Raw genomic sequence first — 22697 nt, forward strand, 5'->3', positions numbered from 1 at the left:
CCAACCAAAAAGAAAATAAATCGAGAGGGAAGGAGAAAAAACTCGAAATCACCTTTGCTATTTTTGATTGCTTTTTCTTTATTATGTGTGGGTAAACCTTACAAAAATGAAATCTCTTGGCTTTATAGCCGAAAATAAAAAATCAAATAAAAATAAAAAATTTTCTATTTTTTTTGTATTTGCTGTTGTCCTCTTGCGTTTGGTGTGCAGGTATAGGCGACGGGGCTAGCTGTGGGGCATACGGAGGTGTGCGTGGCACTCGGCGTAGGGCGTACAGAGGTCGCTCGTGGTGGTCTTACGGTGCTGTGGGCTGCGGGCTACAGCGCTCATTGCTGCTAGGGTTTCCCTTTCTGAAACCAAAATTTAGGTCATTTGGGCCATTTGGCCATTTCTGCATTTGGGCTTTTGGGTTCCTTGGGTTAGGATTATTAGGCTATTCGGGTTAGGTTTATTGGGTTAGGGGTTAGTTTGGTATTTAATGCTTGGGTTTGGTTTGGTTTAGGCCCGAAAATTTGTAAATGGACCTTTAAATTTAGACTGTTATAATATTTTTATTATAATAATTTTTTCTTTTGTGTTTTGTGTTTGTACGGGCCTGGGCTAAAATTGGGCCTTACAATGTGTTAGACACTCAATAAATGATCCTTTAGCCATGTTTTATTCTATCCTCAATGATGTTAATCAAATTTGGGAGAGAAAGAGAATGAAGGATCGACTTTCCTTATCTCAGGAACTTATTCTTATCCTTTAAGCCTTTTACTTGGTAATTGAGTTGACTATTTGAGATTGAAACTCGATGACTTTATCTTGGATAATGTTACAATCCAAATGGTGATTTTGTCTTTACAATGTTACTTAAAGAAGCTATCATATTTTCCCTATAAATAGGCAGCACTTATGCACGTGCCAATGCATCTTTTGTGGAGTGCTTTTGTTTTATTTTTCTTTTGTAATTGTAGCTAGCATTTACTTTGTAATTTGCACTTTGTTGTAAGTAAGGCAATTTGGGTGAGTGATTGTAACAAGTCGGGGTTATCTGTTGGGGTTGCAATTAGTTCTTGTGTAAGGGTAGATTGGGCTTTAGCCAATAGGTATTTGATTGATTATGGAATAAATAATTCACAGAGTAAGGCTTCGTTGAGTAAAATTATTTGCCAAATTGCGTTAACAATTTTTTGTGTCTATCTTTTCTTTTTCTCTTATTTGCTTATTGCCTTTGTTACATAGTCTTCTCTAAACTTGTGTTCAAACATCAATTGGGACAGAGAGCAAATAGGTTGCTATTTTAAATACAATACAATACAATACAATACAATACACATTGTATCAAATTTCAATACCACATATATGTTATAAAATCTTATGATGCTCTAATCAAATATTTATAAATTTAATTTAAAAGATATAATACAATAATTTCAAGTATATTTAATAACAATAATTTAATCATAAAAATTTTAATCACCCAAATATCATACATATTATAATTTAATAAAAGAATTTTAGTTTAAAAGAAACATTAAAGTAATAATATTATTCATAAATTTCTTTGCATAATGGTTATCCATAATGTGTAGGCCTCAATTGAAGAATGAAATAATAATAACTCTAGAAGGCAATCTACAACAACTTGAGTAGCAAATTTGAGTGACCGGCTATTGCATTGGTTGTTGCTTGAAAGGGGTAAGGCTTGGTGAAAGGGAAAAAATTAGGACTTATGGAGAAAAACAATTAAAACAGAATCGTGCTGATAACGTGTTATAAAATAAAAGTCAGAGAATAAAAAACAAAGAGAATGAGAGAGCAAAATGAAAGCATATTTTTATTGATCAATCGGAATATTTATAAAGCTTCTCTAAAGTCTCTACTTATAAGCATATAAGTATAAATGAAGTAAAGATCTACTTCTAATGACTATTAGAATTTAAAGTACATTAAAACTTATCTTAATCTTAATGGACATCCATTTAATAAGATATTCATAACAATATTGAATTTTCTTTTATCATCGGCAAAGATGAAAAAGCTTTAATTTCCCTCTTAATACCACCTTTACCGGTCTTGGCTTGCTATCTACTCCAAAAAAATCTTGATTGATAAGAATTTTTTTTCTAAATGGAATCTAAGATTATATCTTTTCACCCCCACAAAATAATATTAGAATCAACCCTTAAATCCTTTAGAAAGTCCTCATACTTGTGTTTTTAACTGATTTAATCTCTCTATTATAAATTAATTATCCGCAATCTCTCTAATTTTTGAAATGTGTAATTTTCAATTTTAAGACCAACTTTCCTTTATTAATTTTGTCAAATAATTCGACATGACTTATGTTTTAAAACATATGATGATGTGGTATATATATCTTAACATTTTTGTACAGTTCAATAAATGTTATACAATTTTCTATTTTTGGTCTCTTTTAAAAGATCAAAAAAGTTAGCCAATATTGTACCAACAAATGCCAAAGTATCTATATGTCACATACTCATATTATCACATGTTTAAAAAGATAAGTGGTGTCAAATTATTTGATGTAATTAACAAAAAAAACAATTGGCATATAGTGAATGGAAATGATCAACATAGAGTAAAAGGATGAACTAAATCCTCCAAAAACACATAGTATAAGTGCCTTTTATAAAATTTGACCTTTTTAAGTGAACCGTAAAATTATATATTGTTAGCATATTCCACTAAATCATATTAGAACCCACAATTTGTAAAGTGACCATAAGAGGAAGATAATGCAGTTATTCTTTGTGTATTCCAAGCACCTTTTAATTAGATTTGCTCACATTTTTTTCCGCCTGCAAAAAGATGATCAAATCTAGTTAAATCAAGGAAGCAATAAGATTTGCATCCACTTGCAAATATCATCGCATCGATGGATAAAGTAATGGATTTTGGCATACCGGCCAAAGATTGCATTCATGGCCAACATGGGATAGGCAAGCAACCCAAAGGGTTGGCTTCTATATTCTCTATCATTACTCTCCACTTTAAAAAGATACATATATGAAAATGCAAAGCTAAATATACCCTTAATCTCCCTTTGATTTGTTGAATGAATATCTTTGAGATGCTTAGAATCGATTTTAGTCACTATTTACTATGACCCACTTTAAAGACCCTCCCCCTCATTTACAACAATTTTGGCTTCTGTTTATATATATAATCGGGATAAAAAATTGAATTTAAAATCTCATGATTCACAACTTAACTAAAATTGTACTCACATATTCACATATTCATATTTGAAGCTATAAAATTTATATTATGAAAATCATAATTAAATTATATAATTTTATAGTTATAGTAATTAATGTTTGCTTCTATCACCACTAATCAATTTGTTTGCTTACCAAAAAAATTATGGTTTTTGTCAATGAAAAGAGATTTGATGGGTACTTAAAAGGGTTTATATTTGATTCAACCGCATTTTATCATAATTTTTTGACATTTTCAAAACTACTTCTTCACCATAATTGAGAGTTTTTGCAATAAAAAATATTTTTAAAAATTACTTTTCAAGTCAAATCAAGAAATTTGTTGTAAAGTGACACTTTTAAACCGCAACAAAAATACTAAATTAACATATTTAGTTAATTTCCCCATTCCTACACGATGAGCAAAGAGAATAGACGTAGCTATTTACAACCACGACCCTATTTGGGCCCTGCAGTTCTTGCCCCTCACCCAATCAAATGCAGCACAATTTCCAACAAGTAAACAAGAGCACACGAGTGGCATTTGGTAACCGGCTCACAACTCTTTCAACTTGCAACGTGCTTTTCTCATAGCCTTGTATCTTTTTCAAATATAATTAAAAATGAAATCATCAAGTTTAAACGATTGATTAGAATAAACTTAAAAATATTTTTTATTTTGAGATTCAATAAAATTAAGAATTAAGTCTTATTTTATTTAAAAATTTAGTGTAATCATTAAAACACCAAATATTTGATAAAAATAAAATATTAAATTGACAATACATAACAATTATTAGGCTAGGAAAATAAAAAATTAAAATTTAAAATTGCTAAACTTAAAAGAAAGCTCAAAAATGATTTATTGAAATTTCCATAATCTCATGTTTGCCATTAAACCAAAATATTAGAATACTAAACTTTCTTAACGAGAAAGTTATTCCGAAATAAAGAGTTTTTGGTATTTGGGAGATCTGAATATTTTTGTTGGAGGGAATCTCTTTAATAATCTAACTTATTGTTTGCCTAACCCACTCTCCTTTTTGACAAAATTTCGTCATAACCAGAATTTTGAAACTGAAACTTCCAGTTATCACATGGGAGAGGTAGCTTCCAGGCATCTCCATGGCCTCCAGTTTTGACTATTTACATGCATTCAAAGCAAATAATAAATACATAACATTAAACCATGTTATATATGCATATATTAATGTTGAAAGAAAGTCGAAAGTTGGTATAGAAACTACCATACATTGCATGCAAAGATACTTTGTTTACTGTTCCCTTTCCTCAAAAGAATAAACCTAGTGTATAAAGACTTACGTTGAACAAATGGGGTTTTGGTATTTGAAGTCAAAATTCCTTTCCTTCTATTCTTACATGCTTTTTTCCCCATGCATTTCGTGTCTTCTGGTTTGCTCCATCTTATGGGCAACGATGCCACTTTCGTTTCTAATTATATCTTTGTCAGAAAAAAAATCTACACGAGGAAAGACTATAGGATCATGGCATGTCATCAATCTTGTAGAGTACTGAAAGATACTCAAATCATAATGGCGGTTTATGAATACTAAATCAATTAACCTTGTGATAATATTTCGGGCTAAATCATTATTTGGGATTTGAATTTGATAATTTTATTCATATTGGGGTCTAATTTTTTTTGTTTTGTTTAAGTTATGCCTTTAACTTGAATATTATTCTTACATTAAGCATTGAATTTGACAATTGTTCTCATATTAGAGTTTTTTTTTGTCTAAGTTAATATCTGAATTTAATAATTATTCCCACTTTAAGGCATGAAATCTCGAGTTTTCAAGAACTACCTTGGATAAAAAAAGCTCAAACCTCAATGTAAGAATAATTGTTAAGGTTAAGGTCTAATTTGAACAAAAAAAAGTTTAAATCCCAATGTGAGAATAATTATTAAGTTAAGGGTCTAACTTAAAAGAAAAATAAAACCCCAACAAAAAAAATTAAATTCAAACCCCAAAAAGGTGATTTAACCTAAGTTATGCTCCACCACATGGCTTATACGTTAGAAAGTATAATTAATAATAAAGATATAGGGTACAAAAGGTGAAATTTAAAGAAATATTATTATGAAAATGGATTGGAAACTTCATTCATGCATCCTTTCAATAATTGCCTGAAAATATTATTAACCATATAACCAATATAGGTTATAAAGAAAAGTTGTAAATCTAATTCAGATACGAAAAAAAGTGTGTTAAGAAGAAAATTTGAACAAATGTTTTGTGCTTCAAAACAAATAATATTTTTGGGGACAAAAAGTGAAGAGTCCAAATCAGATAATAATTGGTTAAGTGAAACCGTACGTTGTGAAAAACTTAGTTTTAATTGCCGACCTTAATAAAAAAATGTAGAGAGAAAGGTAAGTAATGCAGACAAAAGGGAAAGCATAAATGTCAAATTTATAAGACAAAAAAGCTGCTGGTTTTGATTCAAACTGCATCAAAGGTTAGGTTGGGTTGGTTTGGAGCTGCTTGTTTCAATATGCCTTTACAAGGGGCGGTGCTCATTCAAATTTCTTATGCCATCTCTTTTTTGCCTGAATTTTATGTTTACTTAGAAAAAGTAGAATTGAATTATAAAATTTTAATCAGAATAATTGTATTCTTAAGAAAAAACAATATTGTTGAGAGAGACAATTACAAACCTTAAATTCAATATAAAAAATATCAATACATAATTTTATCTAAATCCCTTAAATCAAATTTCTTTTAACATATAAATTAAAAAAATTAGTATAAATTACTTGGAAAGTTAAAAGTGAAATGATAACATTGACCCTTTGCCATTTTCAGCATTCATTAATGAAATTAGTCTTCATGGCAATTATACAAATTCATTCCGTATGATATGAATAAAAAGTAGTTAATGTCAAATAGGAATTATTGACTAGAAAAAAAAAAGTTACATCAAATTAAGTTGAGCAAAGAAATCATTAGTTTTGTCTTGTTGAAGGAGTTTCAAAACTTCAATCGGTGCAATATTAAAAGTATATACATTTGATTTCTATGTCAAACTCATCTTAACCAGACGATCTGCAACTAAATTACAATCTCTAAAAATATATCTTATCCTTTATTAACATTCATCTCTCATAATCCGTTGAATGATCCTAAACATAATAATTTTTAAATCTATCATCATACTGTCTTGCCTTAATGTTTAATTAAGCTATTAATATTTCCATGTACAAACTCCTTAATAGGAAAGTCTATACTTGAAGTTTCAACTTCATTAATTTCTAGATCATAAAAAAGTCTTTTTCTTTTTTTTAAAAATATTTGACTCGAAAATTAACTTTTCCGACTGTTTTCAATGTCCAGAAAATGTATGGTAAAACCTATATCATGATTGCATAATTCATCTATATTTTATAGAAATAAAAAAATGAAATAATGTATGATTGAAGACTCTGAATATTCCATACAAACAATGAAATAATTGAAATGCATTTTATGTATTAAATATAGTTCCTCTTTGAGAAAAAGGAATAATTGTGTTAAAACATTAAATTCTTAAAGCCTTTTTATTTATAAATAACATAGACTTAAAAGTTCTTAAAATCATTAAGTATCTAAAATTCGTTTAAGACCTCTTTAAAGCAGACAGTATATATATCTACAATAAGTTTAAATACTGTAACGTAAGATAAATTAAAAAAATTGAATATATCGTACTAAAAATAAACATTATACAAAAAAATCCTTAGTTGGTCAAAAACACACGCATGAAAATGGTTTCCTATAGCATCATAAATTTTGTAGTATATTTGACTCTCGAGAAATAAAATTTGAGCTCTCTTGTTGAATACCAATCAGATAAAAAACAGTTGCAAACAAATGAAAAAAAAGTAAGAAGTTAATTTCTTAGACTTTTCTTTTATATATCCAGTCACGTCTCCCATAATTTGCACGACTCAACTTTTTTGTCTGAATGATTCAAAATTTAACGATGGAAACATTCTTCTTTTTCTTTTTTAAATAATCTTTTAGGTAATTATTTTAGACATTGGATTTTTTAATGATAAAACATTTTAATTTATATTAAAATAATTAAATGACACATTAGATTTTATGTTGCATAATTTAAAACAATTTTAATAATAAAGGGACATAGTTAGAACACTTTTTAAGTTTATAGATCAATTTAGAACAAATGTTATAATTAGGGTAGTCATGTTGAGTCTCGACTTAATTTGATATCGACCTAGGCTAGACTCTTAAATAAGAATAATATTTTCTTCACCTATAATACTTAAACTCGAAACCTTATTTCTTTTGACACTCAATTCGACAATAAATTAACTAAAAAATTGAAAAAAAATAATTACATTAATTATTTAATAAATTAAAATAATAAAAAGTTGGTGATTGATTTACAAAAAATAACGTGTGAGCCAATGGTTTTTCCTTTGTTATAATTCACTTCTCAAACTCTCACATCTCAACAGTCACCATAAGTAGGGACATTAGCAAGTCGAATATCTACTAATTTTATAATAGTTGAAACCAAAATTTTAATTCCATCAATGGTGGCAAGTCACAACTTTTAAAATGATTTTAATAATTATATTGAAATAAATGGTTTTAAATTTTAAATTTTAAATTTTAAATTTTTAATAATAAAATTTTGAGATATGTTTGAAATTCAAATTAATTAAGAAAAGAATTTTAAAATTTTTAGAATTAAATAATTGATCAATTTTTCAATCAAGAAAAACAAACACCTAATGCTTAAATTGATTAATCTTAATAACCCTAATATTTTAATTTTCATTCTAATTTTTCTAAAAAATCTAAAACCATAATATTTTATATATGTGAAAAGACAAAAAAAGGCAAAGATTGACTGTTATTAGTTTTATTTTAATAAGTTAAAATAAATATAAAATCTAAGTCTTAGAACTATTTATTTCGATTTAATGACTAAAATCATTTTAATTCTTATAATTAGTTAAATTTCTACAAATACATAAATCCCTATGTGAGTGTTGAAGGAGTTTCTTCGGATGCTTAGCAATGAGAGGAATCAAAATTGAAAGAACCCCTTCATCCCCATTTTTTACAGGCTTTTGAACAGGACAAAACCATGTACCTGCCATTTTTTTTTTCTAAATCGTATACGATATTTTTCTTAGAGACAAGGTAAATAAGACAGTTGAATCCTTAAATCCTGCTGATCAATGTAATAGTGACTAATTTCTTTATTCCATACCTTTACAATTATGAACTTTAACTTCAATTTTTATCATTTTACCAACAAGTTGCTTAAAAATAAAAATTAAAACCCCCCATTTTGTTTTTCATGGGGTGTGAAATAGACCATGGATCTCATTACTGTTCCCCCTGCCTCTAATTCAAAGAAAACAATAGAAGGTGTCTAAAAGTACAGGTGGCGAAGAAAGGTATGGCTGTTTCGTCGCTTAGTGCTGCCATACCAAGGTTTTTCCTTTTCTTTTTTTTTTTTTGTTAGTGCGCTTCTGTAATTTTCACCTTTTCTTTTCAGTATCTTTTTTTTAAATCAATTTATTTATTTTCTCTCTGTAGTCCCTTTGCCTTCCTATTTAAAACCCTGCCCTTTGCTGCATTTTTTCTGTACTACTCCTAGTCATTTTGTCATTGCCATTGTTATCTTCTCCGTTTTTTTTCTTCACTCTCTTCAGGTATCCTTCTAGTCATTGAACTTGATGTATAAGATTTTAATGTGTGTGTGTGTGCGTTAATTTTTTTTTTCTTCTTTTGCTTATCTGGTCTGGTTTTTTTGGGTTTTGGAATATGCAGAACAAGTTAAGAAAGAAGAATGACTAACCAACAAAATGTGGTGGTTGTGGATGTGAAACCCCATGGTGCTGTTAAGCCACCATTATCATTTCCAGTGGCCAAGTCCTTTTCACCACAAGACCTGAAGTTATTATTAATGAAGAAAAGGTTCGAAACTGAGAATGCTTGGGTACTGGATTCCATGAGAGCTTCTTCACCTACTCGTATCAGCAACCCTACTACGACTTCCTTACCTGAAACTGATGTCAAAAGTTCCTGGATTGTAAGTTGCTATTTCTCCGTCAATCTTATTTAAATAAGTAAATAACCCCTCCTTTTTTGTTATTATTGTTGTCTAATCCTTATGGAACAGGTCCATCATCCCTCAGCTTTGAACATGTTTGAACAAATAGTGACTGCTTCAGAAGGGAAACAGATTGCGATGTTCCTTGACTACGATGGCACACTGTCACCAATCGTTGAAGACCCGGATCGAGCTTTCATGCCCAGAGAGATGAGAGCAGCTGTAAGAGATGTTGCAAGATATTTTCCTACTGCAATACTCACCGGAAGATGCAGAGACAAGGTACCTACATAACATTCTTTAATCATTATCAACTGCAAAAAACTATTCTTTTGATGATGGAAATCCTACAGGTTTACAGCTTTGTAAAACTATCTGGACTTTATTATGCTGGTAGCCATGGTATGGATATCAAGGGACCATCCAAAAGTTGCAAAGACAATAATAATGTAAGAAACCATCAGTTTACTTGAACAAATTTAATCTTTTTCTACCCTTAATTTCCCTTCATCTGTTGGTATTTTTTGTATATATTTCAGGGTAAGCAGGGAGTGCTTTTCCAGCCTGCAAGTGAATTCTTGCCCATGATTGATGAGGTCCTTTTTTTCCCCCATTATGTACAATGCATATTCTGGAAATATATATAAAAAATATACTTATTTTTTTCTTTTAAAAAAAGTACAGGTGTACAAAGCATTGGTAGAGAAAACAAATTCCATTCCAGGAGCCAAGGTGGAAAACAACAAGTTTTGTGTTTCCGTACACTATCGATGTGTTGATGAAAAGGTACAAATCGAACCCACTTTTTGTCTCATTATTTTCGTCATTAAATTTCAATCCTAATCTCACTGATTTACTGTGCAGAGTTGGGCTACAATAGCTGAGCAAGTTAGATCAGTGCTGAACCACTACCCTAAGCTTAAATTAACTCAAGGGAGGAAGGTATAATCATAATGGTACATAATCATAATATATGTTCTTTTTCTTTAACCCATTTTTCTTAAAAGAAAAAGAAAAAAAATCATTATTTTATTTTATTTTCCTTGATTCAAGCAGGTATTAGAGATACGTCCCACTATCAAATGGGACAAAGGGAGAGCCCTTGAATTTTTGTTGGAAGCACTAGGTGAATATATATATATATATACTAAAATTTCTGCCTTTTTAAATAATTACTTAAATATAGTACTAATTTAACTTTGATTCAAATTTAATACTTTTAAAGGATATAACAATGCAAATGATGTTTTACCAATTTATATCGGCGATGATAGAACTGATGAAGATGCTTTCAAGGTAACCTACAAATTATAATTAAATAAATTTACATTTTTCTGTAAAAATTAAATAATTTCTGGTCAATTTTTAACGCATTTGTTTTTTTGCCTTTGCATGGTTTTATGGTCAGGTTTTACGTGATAGAGGACTAGGATTTGGGATTTTGGTTTCAAAAATACCCAAAGAAACTAATGCATCCTATTCTCTCCAAGAACCATCTGAGGCACGATTTATTACTAATTTTGGCATATTTTGCTCTTCTTTAATTTAAATATATTTTTGGTCTATAATTGTTCATAAAAACATAATTATTTTCAGGTTAAGGAGTTCTTGCGACGTTTGGTGGAGTGGAAAAAGTTGTCGCTACAAACACCCATAATTGGCTAAAATTAAGTGCTTATAGAGGACCTTGCTGAATTATTTAATGTTCTGGTTTAGAGAGAGTTTTTATAATTGTAATTAAATACCAGTGTTCAGAGGCTGATAAAAAAGAAAAAAGAAAAAAAAGAATTGTTCCATTAATTTGGAAATTCTTTAAATCGACTAATCTCTCTCCTTCGTATTTGCATAGATATTATTCTCAGATATGTTAACCATTAAAAATGGAAAAAGATGGTTTCGTGATACACCAACGTGCCCATCCATCTTCATATCTATTTGTTAATTATAAAATATATTATTATAATTAAGTTTAAATAAATATGTTATCATGTAAATAATAATTTCACAAGGAATAACCTAACCGACGAATAAACCTGCAGACACAAGCAATTAACAATTCTTATCTTAAACAATAATGCCATCAAAACAAACATTCAGAAGCTACAAATCCATTCATTATTATTTTCCCTTATTGAAAAACCCAACTAAGTACAATAAAAGGGAAATTATGGAGGCAACTTTTCTCTTTTTGTCTCCTTGAAAGGACAAAAAGTTTATTATAACTCCATACTTTTAAGAAAAAATAGTAAATATTTGGACCAACATGTAATTTCTTAGTTTTTAAGGTGCTTAGGAGAAAAGAAAAATATGGTTACTAAATTAACTATAAAAGATATATAATTAACTAATGAATTTGTATTTTTCCATTATTAATGTCAAAGATCAATTGGTTAAATTACAAGGAATTGTCACCACCTTCATCATTCACATATAATAAGGTTTTCTCTTGGAAGGTGCATGCTCGCATGTAAAAGAGAAAGAAGAAGAAAAGGCAATAGAGTTCATCAACCTAATTTACTGGTTGAATAATTTGAAGGTTTCTTGAATTAGTTCATGCAATGAGAATCCAATAATTATTAAAAGTTGATAAACTAGCTAGTTAATGTATTGCATTCCTTGGGGACCATTTTTCATGTTATGTTTGAACACTTGAATTTTTTTTATTTTTTTTACTTCAGTGCAAAATTTATGCCAAGAAAAACAAATGGAATTTGATCTCATATATAAACCTTACGATGGATCAATTCTTATGTTACATGAATCTATTTTAAATATAATCAAATCTCAATATATATTAGTGATTAGAATATTAATTAGTTACTATGATCTTCTTTTTTGCTACATATCAAATCAAATAAAAATATTAAACAAAGGCATGAAAATGTCATGATCAACTAAATGAGATGTCAATATTCATAACCTTCTCTGCTTAGCCATTCACCTTTTTTAGATCATGGTTGAGTCTTTTCTTCACTTTAAAGATCTCTATATGTTGTGTAGGATTCTTGATGTCGTTGGGATGAGCCCCTAATCCACTTTAGATCTTCTTAAAATAATATTGATCTAGTTCTTACCCTTGGTCAGGAGTTTGCATTTGCTATAATTCCCTAGACCCATAAATACAGGAGAATTAATCCATAAAGAACTCTTACTTGGAGTTATGGATTTGCACAAAGTCTTCTATAATAAAAAATCACATGATTATTAATATTTCTCACCATAGTCATGCCTCTAAATCTATCTCGTTATCTTATATTTTTTTAAATATTCTAATGGATATCATTACCATTTTCTTCTCAGGGTTCTTTAATTATAATAGTGTCATCACATGCATCATTCCTTGTCCTTGTATATTCTCTCGCGAACATATTTACTATAGAATTGTAGTAGAATCTAATAAAACAAAGAGTACCTACTGGGTTGGGTTTAGATGAACCCTATTTATCATATAGGTAGTTGTGTTGACAGCTTCAACCCAGAACTTACGAGTAATACCTTTATTGTTAAGCATCACTCTAGCTATCTCTTGTACTGTTCTATGCTTGCGTTCAACAATTCCATTCTGCTGTGGAGTTTTTGGAGCAAAAATCTCAAGCTTAATCCCTTCACCTTCATAGTAATATGCAAAATTCTTATTCTCAAACTTCCTTCCAAGGTCACTATTTATCATTTTGATCATGTCAACCACTCGACCTTTTTCATTTATCAAGGTTCTGCATAGCTTCTTGAAAATTTCAAAGGTGTCACCCTTGTCTTTAAGGAATCTCACCCAAGTGTACCTCGAGTAGTCATCCACACACACTAATACATAGCGCTTCTCAAATCCGTTGAAGTAACACTAGTGGCTCAAGTGTTTGGACTTGTGAAACTCTCTAATGTTTCTCCCTATGTTGTTTACCCTTCAAACAACTTCTACAGACTTTAGAAACATTTCCACTTAGCTTAGGTATACCTTTGACAACTTCAAACTAAATCAGTCTTTGAAGTCCTTTGTAGTGCATATGCCCAAGCTTCTCATGCCATAGTTCTAATTTATAAACACTTGCTTTGCCACACTTCACAGTCTGAAGAATCTTGTAAAAATTATCAAAGATATGGACTTCTTCCATAATCTTCTCTTTTTTTAGAAAAAAATGCACATCCATCTTTGGTGAAGCTGACCAACATCCCTTGATCACACAACTTGTAACATGATATGCGTGATATGAAGTAAAAAAATTTATAAAGAACTTGATCACACCAAAACTAACTAATATCACGACGTTAAGGCAAGCGCACCTATCGAACAGTAGTATAGCTTAGTGGCAAGACCGAGTTATCGTACCCAAGGGAACCAAAAGTACTATTACTTACTTCCTTTCTATTACCTAGCCTAAAAATAAGAGAAGATTGTTTAAACTAATTCTAAAACTAAACTAAGAAAGCACAAAGAGTAAATTGGGAAACTTTTAGGGAAAAGCTGATTGATATGGACAATGCTCAAGGGAGAATCCACCTAGACTTCACTTGTTATTGGTTCTTGAGCTAAACGATTTATTCACTTGACTTGATCCGTAGAGATCCCTAATTTATGCTAAACCTTCCGTCGAGGTGAAGAGCAACTAGGCCTAAGTTGTTAATTAAAGTTCCTTTATTGATTAACTCCCTAGGTTGCATTAATTTGATCTATGGATCCCCATATTAGGTTTGACCCTAATCCGGCAGATTTATGTCGCCCTATGTCTAGGGTTGCATGCAACTCCTCTTAATTATGGTAGATCTACTCTTATCACAGGGACTTTTGCTCCTCTACTCTAAGTACATCTGTTTCTTGAATTAATACCTAAGTTTATTAACACAAGAATTAATCACACATAATTAAGAACAACTCAAGTATTTATCATATAACTCAAGAATAAATAATAACAAGATTTGTCTTAGGTTTCATCCCCCTCAAGTATTTGAGGGGTTTAGTTCATAATAAAGAAAGAAAACATCTCAGAAGATATAAAATAACAAAACATAAAAGAACCCAAAATACCTGAAAGAATTTAAGGAGATCCTCTATATTGCTGCAAAATTTTCCCTTCTGGGATGAATCAATCGGCTATCCTTTGGAGTAATCCCTTGCTTCTACTCTCTGTATTGGCAGAAAAGAATATTTCCCTTAGCAGGGAAATAAGCACCCCCTTAGCGTTGCCTCCTAGGGTATTTATATAAAGCTTTGGGGAGCCTTTCTTAGCCTCCAAGTATCTCAATTCGAGTGAAATTCCTCGTCCTCACGACTAGAACACGCTCGTGTGCCACGCCCGTGTACTTCGACAAGAGGCTGTGTGAGATTCTGTTGATTGGGGCACAGCCGTGTGGCCTGGCCGTGCTTGTCGGGGCTGGCCCGTGTGATCTTCATGTGGCATGATCGTGTGCCACGACCGTGTGGTAATTCTTTGGGCCGTGCGTTTTCACATTTTGGCCTATTTTCTCCGGTTTTTGGTCTATTTTCGTTCTCTTCTCTTCCCTATACTCTCCTGAGTATAAGATATGAAAAAGAAAGATTAAGAGCACCAATTCTCACTAAATTGATAATAATTCATCCAAAATATAGGCTAAACATGAGGTAAAAATATATATAAATTAGCGTTTATCAAATACCCCCACACTTAAGCCTTTGCTTGTCCTCAAGCAAAATCTCAATCCCTAAATAAGAATCATTCCTCTCAACTTACAACCTTTATCAATAATGTTTCAAACTAATCTACAGATAGTCATACAATGAAAATTCAATCAAAAGAACATTAGAGACTCAATCACTCTAAGTTGAGAATTTTATCATTGAAACATAAGTTTTCTCCCTTCTCCTAAGTAATTATCTCTCCATCTTAATTAACAGGAGTTGACATCCTCACTAAGGATTCACTCTATCCACTCGAAATGTTTAGGGTTCAAAAATTAAGCACTCTTTGGTCAACCTGAAAAGTTATTACCATAGGCTTGCTAGAAAATCAAATCTCCACCACTGTAGGCTGATATGATACATCGATCAAAAGGTCTTTCAAGAGTTGTAACGGGGCTTGGTTAGGGGTGTTGTCATAGGCTGCAAAAGAAGGTTAGAATCGAGATTGAACTGAAAATTTATCTAGCTAGAAAAATCTCTATCATTGGAACATATTTCTCAAGCTAATTCTTATGATAATATCAACTTTGCCTTGGTAGCTTTAAACTAGAAATATGCAAAAACTTATTGAACTACTATAAATTACAGCTGAATACATATGTTTTTTTAAGAACAACTTATAATAACTTGAATATTTACAACTGTACATGCTGGAAAAGAGAATAAAGCTAGATAATAACTTCAACTCAAATCTCGACAAAAACAAGGGTCAAAGTAATTGAATGAAATTCAACAAAAAATGGGTTATTGGTTAATAATTAGAAGGTAAGTCAAAGAATGGGTTGTTAGACTCAACGGGGTTCACTAGGGGTTAATTTATGAGAGTGGGCTTTTTATGGAGTAAGTGGGTTATATCCTAAGTGTCTTTATCATTTCGAAATATCAAATCAATGATGTGGTCTTGACGCGTATAATCGAAGTAAGTTCTAGAATAACAAATCAGTATTGACTCACTCAAAGCAATAATAAAAGTGAGCACGAAAGAATGTATGCTCAAAACGGCTCAAAATCTCACCAGAATTATGGCTTTTGATGTCAATCCTGTGAATTTCAAATCTCAAGATAACACTTAGAATTAGGGAAAAGAACTTATGCGAAAAATTTGGGGTTCTCAAAAATTTCAACTTATCATGCTTGGTTCCCTAATGTTTTAAAGTCTGAATAATCAGAGTACAAACACCTATATCTTAATTCTCAACATATCAATAAAATCATAAATCAATCAGAATTAATCCCTAATAGGAGACTAAGAATTATTTGAGAACAAAGCATAACGAAAAATTTCAGGGATTTCACAGATAATGTAAAGATTTAAATGAAGCTTCCCCCCCACACTTAAGATGTACATTGCCCTCAATGTACAAAGATACGTAAATAGCAAGAGAAGTATAATATCATAAGATAGGGATAGAATTGAAACTCCCTAAATTTAGGATGAATTTTTGAGGAAGAGTCGGCAGTTTGTGCAGGGTGTTCCCATTTCTGTTTGAATATGAGCTGTAGAGCTCCTTTTTGAAACTACGAAAATATTAATTAGTCGTAGGAATTTTCAATTAATAGAGATTACTCGTTAGGGATTGGCCGATATAAAAGATAGTAAATTAAATAACAGAAAAATAATAAACTAAGTTCTAAGAATACTAATATTGTAATGATTAACAGGATAAAAATAAAATTTGAAATAAAAAGGAAACTAATAAAGGAAAAATAAAAATAAAAAATAAGAAAAAATAGAACCGAATGGGAGAATAGAGGCACACGCCCATGTGGCTCGGGGTTAGTCTGTGTATTTCAAAATTGGCGTACCTGGCTCGAACAGTACGTCCGTATAGACTAGCTCGCACGGCCGTGTACGAATGGGTTCACTGCTCCCACGGGCGTGGGATATTTCGCACGGTCGTTTCCAATTTGACAGTGTTGGCCACGGTCTGAGGACACAGGCGTGGGGTTTGTGTAAGCCCGTGTTGATACTGCAGGTTTGCCTCGGCCATGTCGCACGGCCGTGGGCAAGTGTTGATTGCCTGTGTAGAATTCGTAAGGTCACCACGGCCATATCGCACGGCCGTGGGGAATTATCGATGACCCGTGTTTTGGGAAAAATTTGTGTTCTGTTTATACACAGCCTTGGTACACGACCGTGCCTCTGTTTGAGGTGTTCACACGGCCTCGAACACGCCCGTGGGCATGGTCGTGTGGTTCTAATTTCTTGCATCAAAAGTGTTAGTTGATGTATTAAATGAATAAAATAGAAGAAAAATTACTAAGCTAGTGCTCGAGTTGCCTCCCGAGAAGCGCTTATTTATAGTCTAAGCTCGACTATGTTCGAGCTTTGTGTTCACGGCGGTTTGAAGAGTTGATACTCCTCTATCCTGTTTAAAACTTTATTTTCAATGTAGGATTTGAGTCGAGTGTGGTTTACCTTGAAAGTGCCGAGTGACTCATGTTTTATCTCTACTGTACCATAGGGGAAGATTTTCATTACCGTGAAGTAAGGTGTGTCACTTGTGTGTTCTTTTGAATTCAAGATTCGAGGGTCACCTTCCCTTAAAATTACCTTATCTCCCACATTGAGTTGATTTGTTTGTACCCGAGGGTCGTCTTGGTGATGCTCTAGGTTGGTGTGGCATATTTTGGGCTTTTCGTGATAGTTCAACCACTCATCTAGTTCCTCAGTCTGAATTATTCGCCTTTCGGGTACATCTCCTTGGGATGGACTTGCCTGTGATTGGGTTGCCTTTATGTGGAGTGTATCCTGCACAGAAGGTTGGGTAGTTAGTTCAGTGTTTTTACAAGGACTCATAACTATATTATTATCAACTGTCTTAATTGCATTTTGAGCTTGTAAAGTAACTTTGTCATCACCTATACGTAGTGTAAGCTCACCTGTTTCTAAATCAATTTTAGTTCTAGTCGTCGCTAAAAAGGGTCGCCCTAAAATTAAGGGTACATTACTATCCTCATCAATGTCTAAGATAACAAAATCCACTGGGAATATAAATTTATCTACTTTTACTAGAACATCTTCAATTATACCCTTAGGAACTCTAAGGGTTTTGCCAGCCAATTGTATGCTCATCCTAGTTTGCTTGGGCTTCCCAAGACCTAGTTGTTTAAACATTGTAAAAGGCATGATATTTATACTTGCCCCTAAATCAGCTAATACATTATCAACGGTTAAACTACCAATTAAACAAGGGATAGTGAAACTCCCTGGATCCTTTAGTTTGTTGGGTAGTTTGTTTTGAAGGATAGCTGAGCACACTGCATTCAGTTTAACGTGCGATGATTCGTTTAACTTCCGTTTATTCGTCAGTAGCTCTTTCAAGAATTTAACGGCATTTAGCATCTGCGATAAAGCTTCAAGAAATGGTAAGTTAATGTGTAATTTCTTTAAGAGTTTAAGAAACTTACCGAATTGCTCGTCTGACCGGTCTTTCTTTAGTACGTTTGGGTATGGGATGCGAGGCTTGTATTCTTTGATGTCTGACTTGTTTTTGCTTACCTCTACCTTACCTTTATTCACCTCAGGTTCCTCTTTTGTTCTTGGGTTGTCTTTGGTTAATGCTTCCTTATCTATTGTACTCACGGCATGAATTTGCTCTTTTAGATTGGTCTCAGTGTTACTTGGAAGTCCACCTTGTGGGCTTGTTGACATTAGCTTGGCAAGCTGGCCTATTTGAGTTTCAAGTCCTTGAATAGATGCTTTCTGGTTCCTTAGTGCTGTTTCGGTATTTTGGAAATGGGTTTCTAACATGGCCATGAATTTGGTAAACATCTCTTCAAGATTGGGCTTTTGCTCTTGTTACTGCGGTGGCTGCTGAAATACTGGAGGAGGCTGTTGCCTTTGGTTTCCTTGTCCTCCTCATGAGAAATTTGGGTGATTTTTCCAACCTGTATTATAAGTGTTACTATAAGGATTAATTTGAGGTCGAGAATTGTTACCCAAATAGTTGGCTTGTTCAGTTTCTGTGCTATGGCCATAGAATGGATAGTCTGGATTGAACATGTTCCCTTGCGTCGCGTCACACCGCATCACCTGTTGTGCCTGCGTAGAACAAATAAAATTATCAAACTTTTTATTTAGAAGTTCTACTTGGTTAGTAAGCATGGTGACAGCATCAATATTATAAACTCTTGCAGCTTTTGTTGGCTTTGTCCTCATGACTTGCCACTGATAGTTATTTAATGACATTTCTTCAATAAATTCATAAGCTGCTTCAGGTGTTTTATTGTTAATCGTTCCTCCTGCGGCTGCATCAATCATTTGTCAAGTTGATGGGTTCAAACTGTTGTGGAAGGTTTGAACTTGTAGCCACAAAGGTAGTCCGTGATGAGGGCATCTCCTCAAAAGATCCTTGTATCTCTCTCAGGCATCGTAAAGTGTTTCTAAATCCATCTGCACAAAGGAAGAAATATCGTTTTGTAATTTAGCTGTTTTAGCAGGAGGAAAATATTTAAGTAAAAATTTTTCTGTCATCTGTTCCCATGTAGTGATTAATCTTCGTGGTAAAGAATTTAACCACTGTTTGGCTTTATTCCTTAAAGAGAATGGAAATAGCCTTAGTCGTATGGCATCATCAGAAACGCCATTAATTTTGAAAGTATCGCACAATTCCAAAAAGTTTACTAAATGTACATTGGGATCTTCATCCTGTAAACCATCAAATTGCACAAATTGCTGAATCATCTGAATGGTGTTAGGTTTTAATTCAAAATTATTAGCAGCAATAGCAAGTCTAACAATACTTGTTTGAGTACCAACCAAACTAGGTTTAGCATAATCATACATAGTACGAGGAGCTTTATCTGGTCTTGCAGGTAATGCCGGAGGCGGTTGAATGTTTTGATTTGCATCCATTTCTTCTGTAGATTCTGGCTCTTGTTCTGGATAATGTAAGCTTCGTCTAATTTCTTTGCGGTTTCTGCGAACTGTGGCTTTTAAATCTTCGTCAAAAAGTAGTGGTCCTGTTGGGTTGTTTCTAGTCAAAAACTAGAAAAACCTAGATGAATAAAAAGAAAAGAAGATAAAAATAAATAAATAAATAAATAAAAATAAATATATATATATAGTAATGGCTAAAGTAATAGAAATCGAGCTTTCGTAATATTTTAGTTCCCCGGCAACGGGGCCAAAAAATTTGATATGCGTGATATGAAGTAATAAAATTTATAAAGAACTTGATCACACCAAAACTAACTAATATCACGACGTTAAGGCTAGCGCACCTATCGAACAGTAGTATAGCTTAGTGGCAAGACCGAGTTATCGTACCCAAGGGAACCAAAAGTACTATTACTTACTTCCTTTCTATTATCTAGCCTAAAAATAAGAGAAGATTGTTTAAACTAATTCTAAAACTAAACTAAGAAAGCACAAAGAGTAAATTGGGAAACTTTTAGGGAAAAGCTGATTGATATGGACAATGCTCAAGGGAGAATCCACCTAGACTTCACTTGTTATTGGTTCTTGAGCTAAACGATTTATTCACTTGACTTGATCCGTAGAGATCCCTAATTTATGCTAAACCTTCCGTCGAGGTGAAGAGCAACTAGGCCTAAGTTGTTAATTAAAGTTCCTTTATTAATTAACTCCCTAGGTTGCATTAATTTGATCTATGGATCCCCATATTAGGTTTGACCCTAATCCGGCAGATTTATGTCGCCCTATGTCTAGGGTTGCATGCAACTCCGCTTAATTATGGTAGATCTACTCTTATCACAGGGACTTTTGCTCCTCTACTCTAAGCACATCTATTTCTTGAATTAGTACTTAGGTTTATTAACACAAGAATTAAGCACACATAATTAAGAACAACTCAAGTATTTATCATATAACTCAAGAATAAATAATAACAAGATTTGTCTTAGGTTTCATCCCCCTCAAGTATTTGAGGGGTTTAGTTTATAATAAAGAAAGAAAACATCTCAGAAGATATAAAATAACAAAACATAAAAGAACCTAAAAACCCTGAAAGAATTTAAGGAGATCCTCTATATTGTTGCAGAATTTCGGCTTCTGGGATGAATCAATCGACTATCCCTTGGAGTAATCCCTTGCTTCTACTCTCTGTATTTGCAGAAAAAAATATTTCCCTTAGCAAGGAAATAAGCACCCCCTTAGAGTTGCCTCCTAGGGTATTTATATAGAGCTTTGAGAGCCTTTCTTAGCTTCAAAGTATCTCAATTCGAGTGAAATTCCTCGTCCTCACTACTAGAACACACCCGTGTGCCATACCCGTGTACTTTGACAACAGGCCGTATGAGATTCTGTTGATTGGGGCACGGCCGTGTGGCCTGGCCGTACTTGTCGGGGCTGGACCGTGTGATCTTCATGTGGCACGGCTGTGTGCCATGGCTGTGTGGTAATTCTTTGGGCTGTGCGTTTTCACATTTTGGCCTATTTTCTCCGGTTTTTGGTCCATTTTTGTTCTCTTCTCTTCCCTATGCTCTCCTGAGTATAAGATATGAAAAAGAAAGATTAAGAGCACCAATTCTCACTAAATTGATAATAATTCATCCAAAATATAGGCTAAACATGAGGTAAAAATATGTATAAATTAGCGTTTATTATAACACCACAAACCTGGCCTAGACATTATGGCCGAATCTGACGATGCCACATGAGAGTGTTTTTGAAAAACGCTTTTCGCTACGTGAAAACAGTTCCAATTATTATCTTTAATTTAGTTTAGAGTCATATCTCAAATCGTAGAAGCTTTCAAAACCAATTTAATTTATGAAAAACCTTAGATATTTCGAGAAAACCATTCTCTAGCATTGCAGTTCTAAAATTTGAATTCACAGTTCAAATCCCAAATCGAAACTGAAAGTCCAAGTCCAAGATTACATCCAGAATTCCCAAAATAAATAAGAAGGAACGAAGTAAAATGTTTAAACTATAAGACCCATAAGTGGAAAGCTGGGGTCACCATCGAGTTCTCCGCTGCACCAGTCCAACTATTGCTGGGGATTCCCTCGATGGATAAAGCAAAAAAAGGATGAGTTTCACAACTCAGTGTGTACATCCCCATAGTTCAACATGCATACAGATAGATATTAAAAAATAGTCATAATTCGGGCCTGAGCCCTTTACAGAATCAGCATGAGCTTTAGCCCACTCAGAAACAGAATCAGATGCATATATATAAAGTTGGACCTTAGCCGACAAAGTCAGATATAGCATGCAATAGATCAGATATACAGAAAAATATGCCCACCAACCTGCACACCAACTCATGTAGGGATAAAATCGACCCACCCATCTCTGCACACTAAATATGGGATAATATCGAGCCATCAAACCCTACACACCATAAGGTACCGCAATGCAGCACACGTCATAAATATGCAACTTAGCTGCCAGACAACAGGCTTATGAAGCCTTTCAGATACTTCTTTCACTTCATCGAACCCACCCAATGCAATGCAGCATACAAACATGGCATGCTAATAAACAGATTAACAGACATATACCAATATACAGAACAGAACATATATACATGCTAACTAGCATATGCGTTAATCATACATCACATAATCAGATCAGATCTACAGAAATTAGTGGTTTAAGTAATGCTTACCAACCCTATAACTGGTCACAGTCGACTTGGGGGACCCATGCAACCTTACAGAACATTTCAGAAAAATGGGCTCACACGCCCATGTGACATGCCCGTATAGGCCCACACACCCATGTGGCCCACACGGCCTGACCCAAATTCTCACACGCCTATGTGGTTCAC

The 22697-nt window shown here is 32.9% G+C and overlaps 1 protein-coding gene and 1 non-coding gene across 2 annotated transcripts; both read left to right on the forward strand.

Annotated features, from left to right (window-relative positions):
• The first annotated feature begins 8812 nt into the window (after window positions 1-8812).
• LOC108485661 (probable trehalose-phosphate phosphatase D) lies at window positions 8813-11130 on the forward strand. The gene is made up of 11 exons (XM_017789513.2): window positions 8813-8904; window positions 9023-9284; window positions 9375-9587; window positions 9659-9754; window positions 9845-9901; window positions 9990-10091; window positions 10170-10247; window positions 10362-10431; window positions 10531-10601; window positions 10714-10806; window positions 10902-11130. Exons 2-11 carry the CDS (start codon window positions 9042-9044, stop codon window positions 10968-10970), a joined length of 1092 nt encoding a protein of 363 aa, XP_017645002.1. The 5' UTR covers window positions 8813-8904; window positions 9023-9041; the 3' UTR covers window positions 10971-11130.
• Window positions 11131-19277: 8147 nt separating this feature from the next.
• LOC128295041 (small nucleolar RNA R71) lies at window positions 19278-19383 on the forward strand. Its single transcript, XR_008285348.1, has one exon. It is a non-coding gene; the product is annotated as a small nucleolar RNA R71 (small nucleolar RNA).
• Window positions 19384-22697: the final 3314 nt, after the last annotated feature.

Source organism: Gossypium arboreum, chromosome 6 (assembly GCF_025698485.1).
Source record: "Gossypium arboreum isolate Shixiya-1 chromosome 6, ASM2569848v2, whole genome shotgun sequence".
Classification (NCBI taxonomy): domain Eukaryota; kingdom Viridiplantae; phylum Streptophyta; class Magnoliopsida; order Malvales; family Malvaceae; genus Gossypium; species Gossypium arboreum.

What these genes read in the sequence shown, in the direction of transcription:
- LOC108485661 (XM_017789513.2), top strand. Translation starts at nt 9,042, where the DNA reads ATGACTAACCAACAAAATGTGGTGGTTGTGGATGTGAAACCCCATGGT. An exon ending in GTTGCAAAGACAATAATAAT is followed by an intron (nt 9,755 to 9,844) that starts GTAAGAAACCAT and finishes TATATATTTCAG; the next exon opens with GGTAAGCAGGGAGTGCTTTT. An exon ending in CTGATGAAGATGCTTTCAAG is followed by an intron (nt 10,602 to 10,713) that starts GTAACCTACAAA and finishes TTTTATGGTCAG; the next exon opens with GTTTTACGTGATAGAGGACT.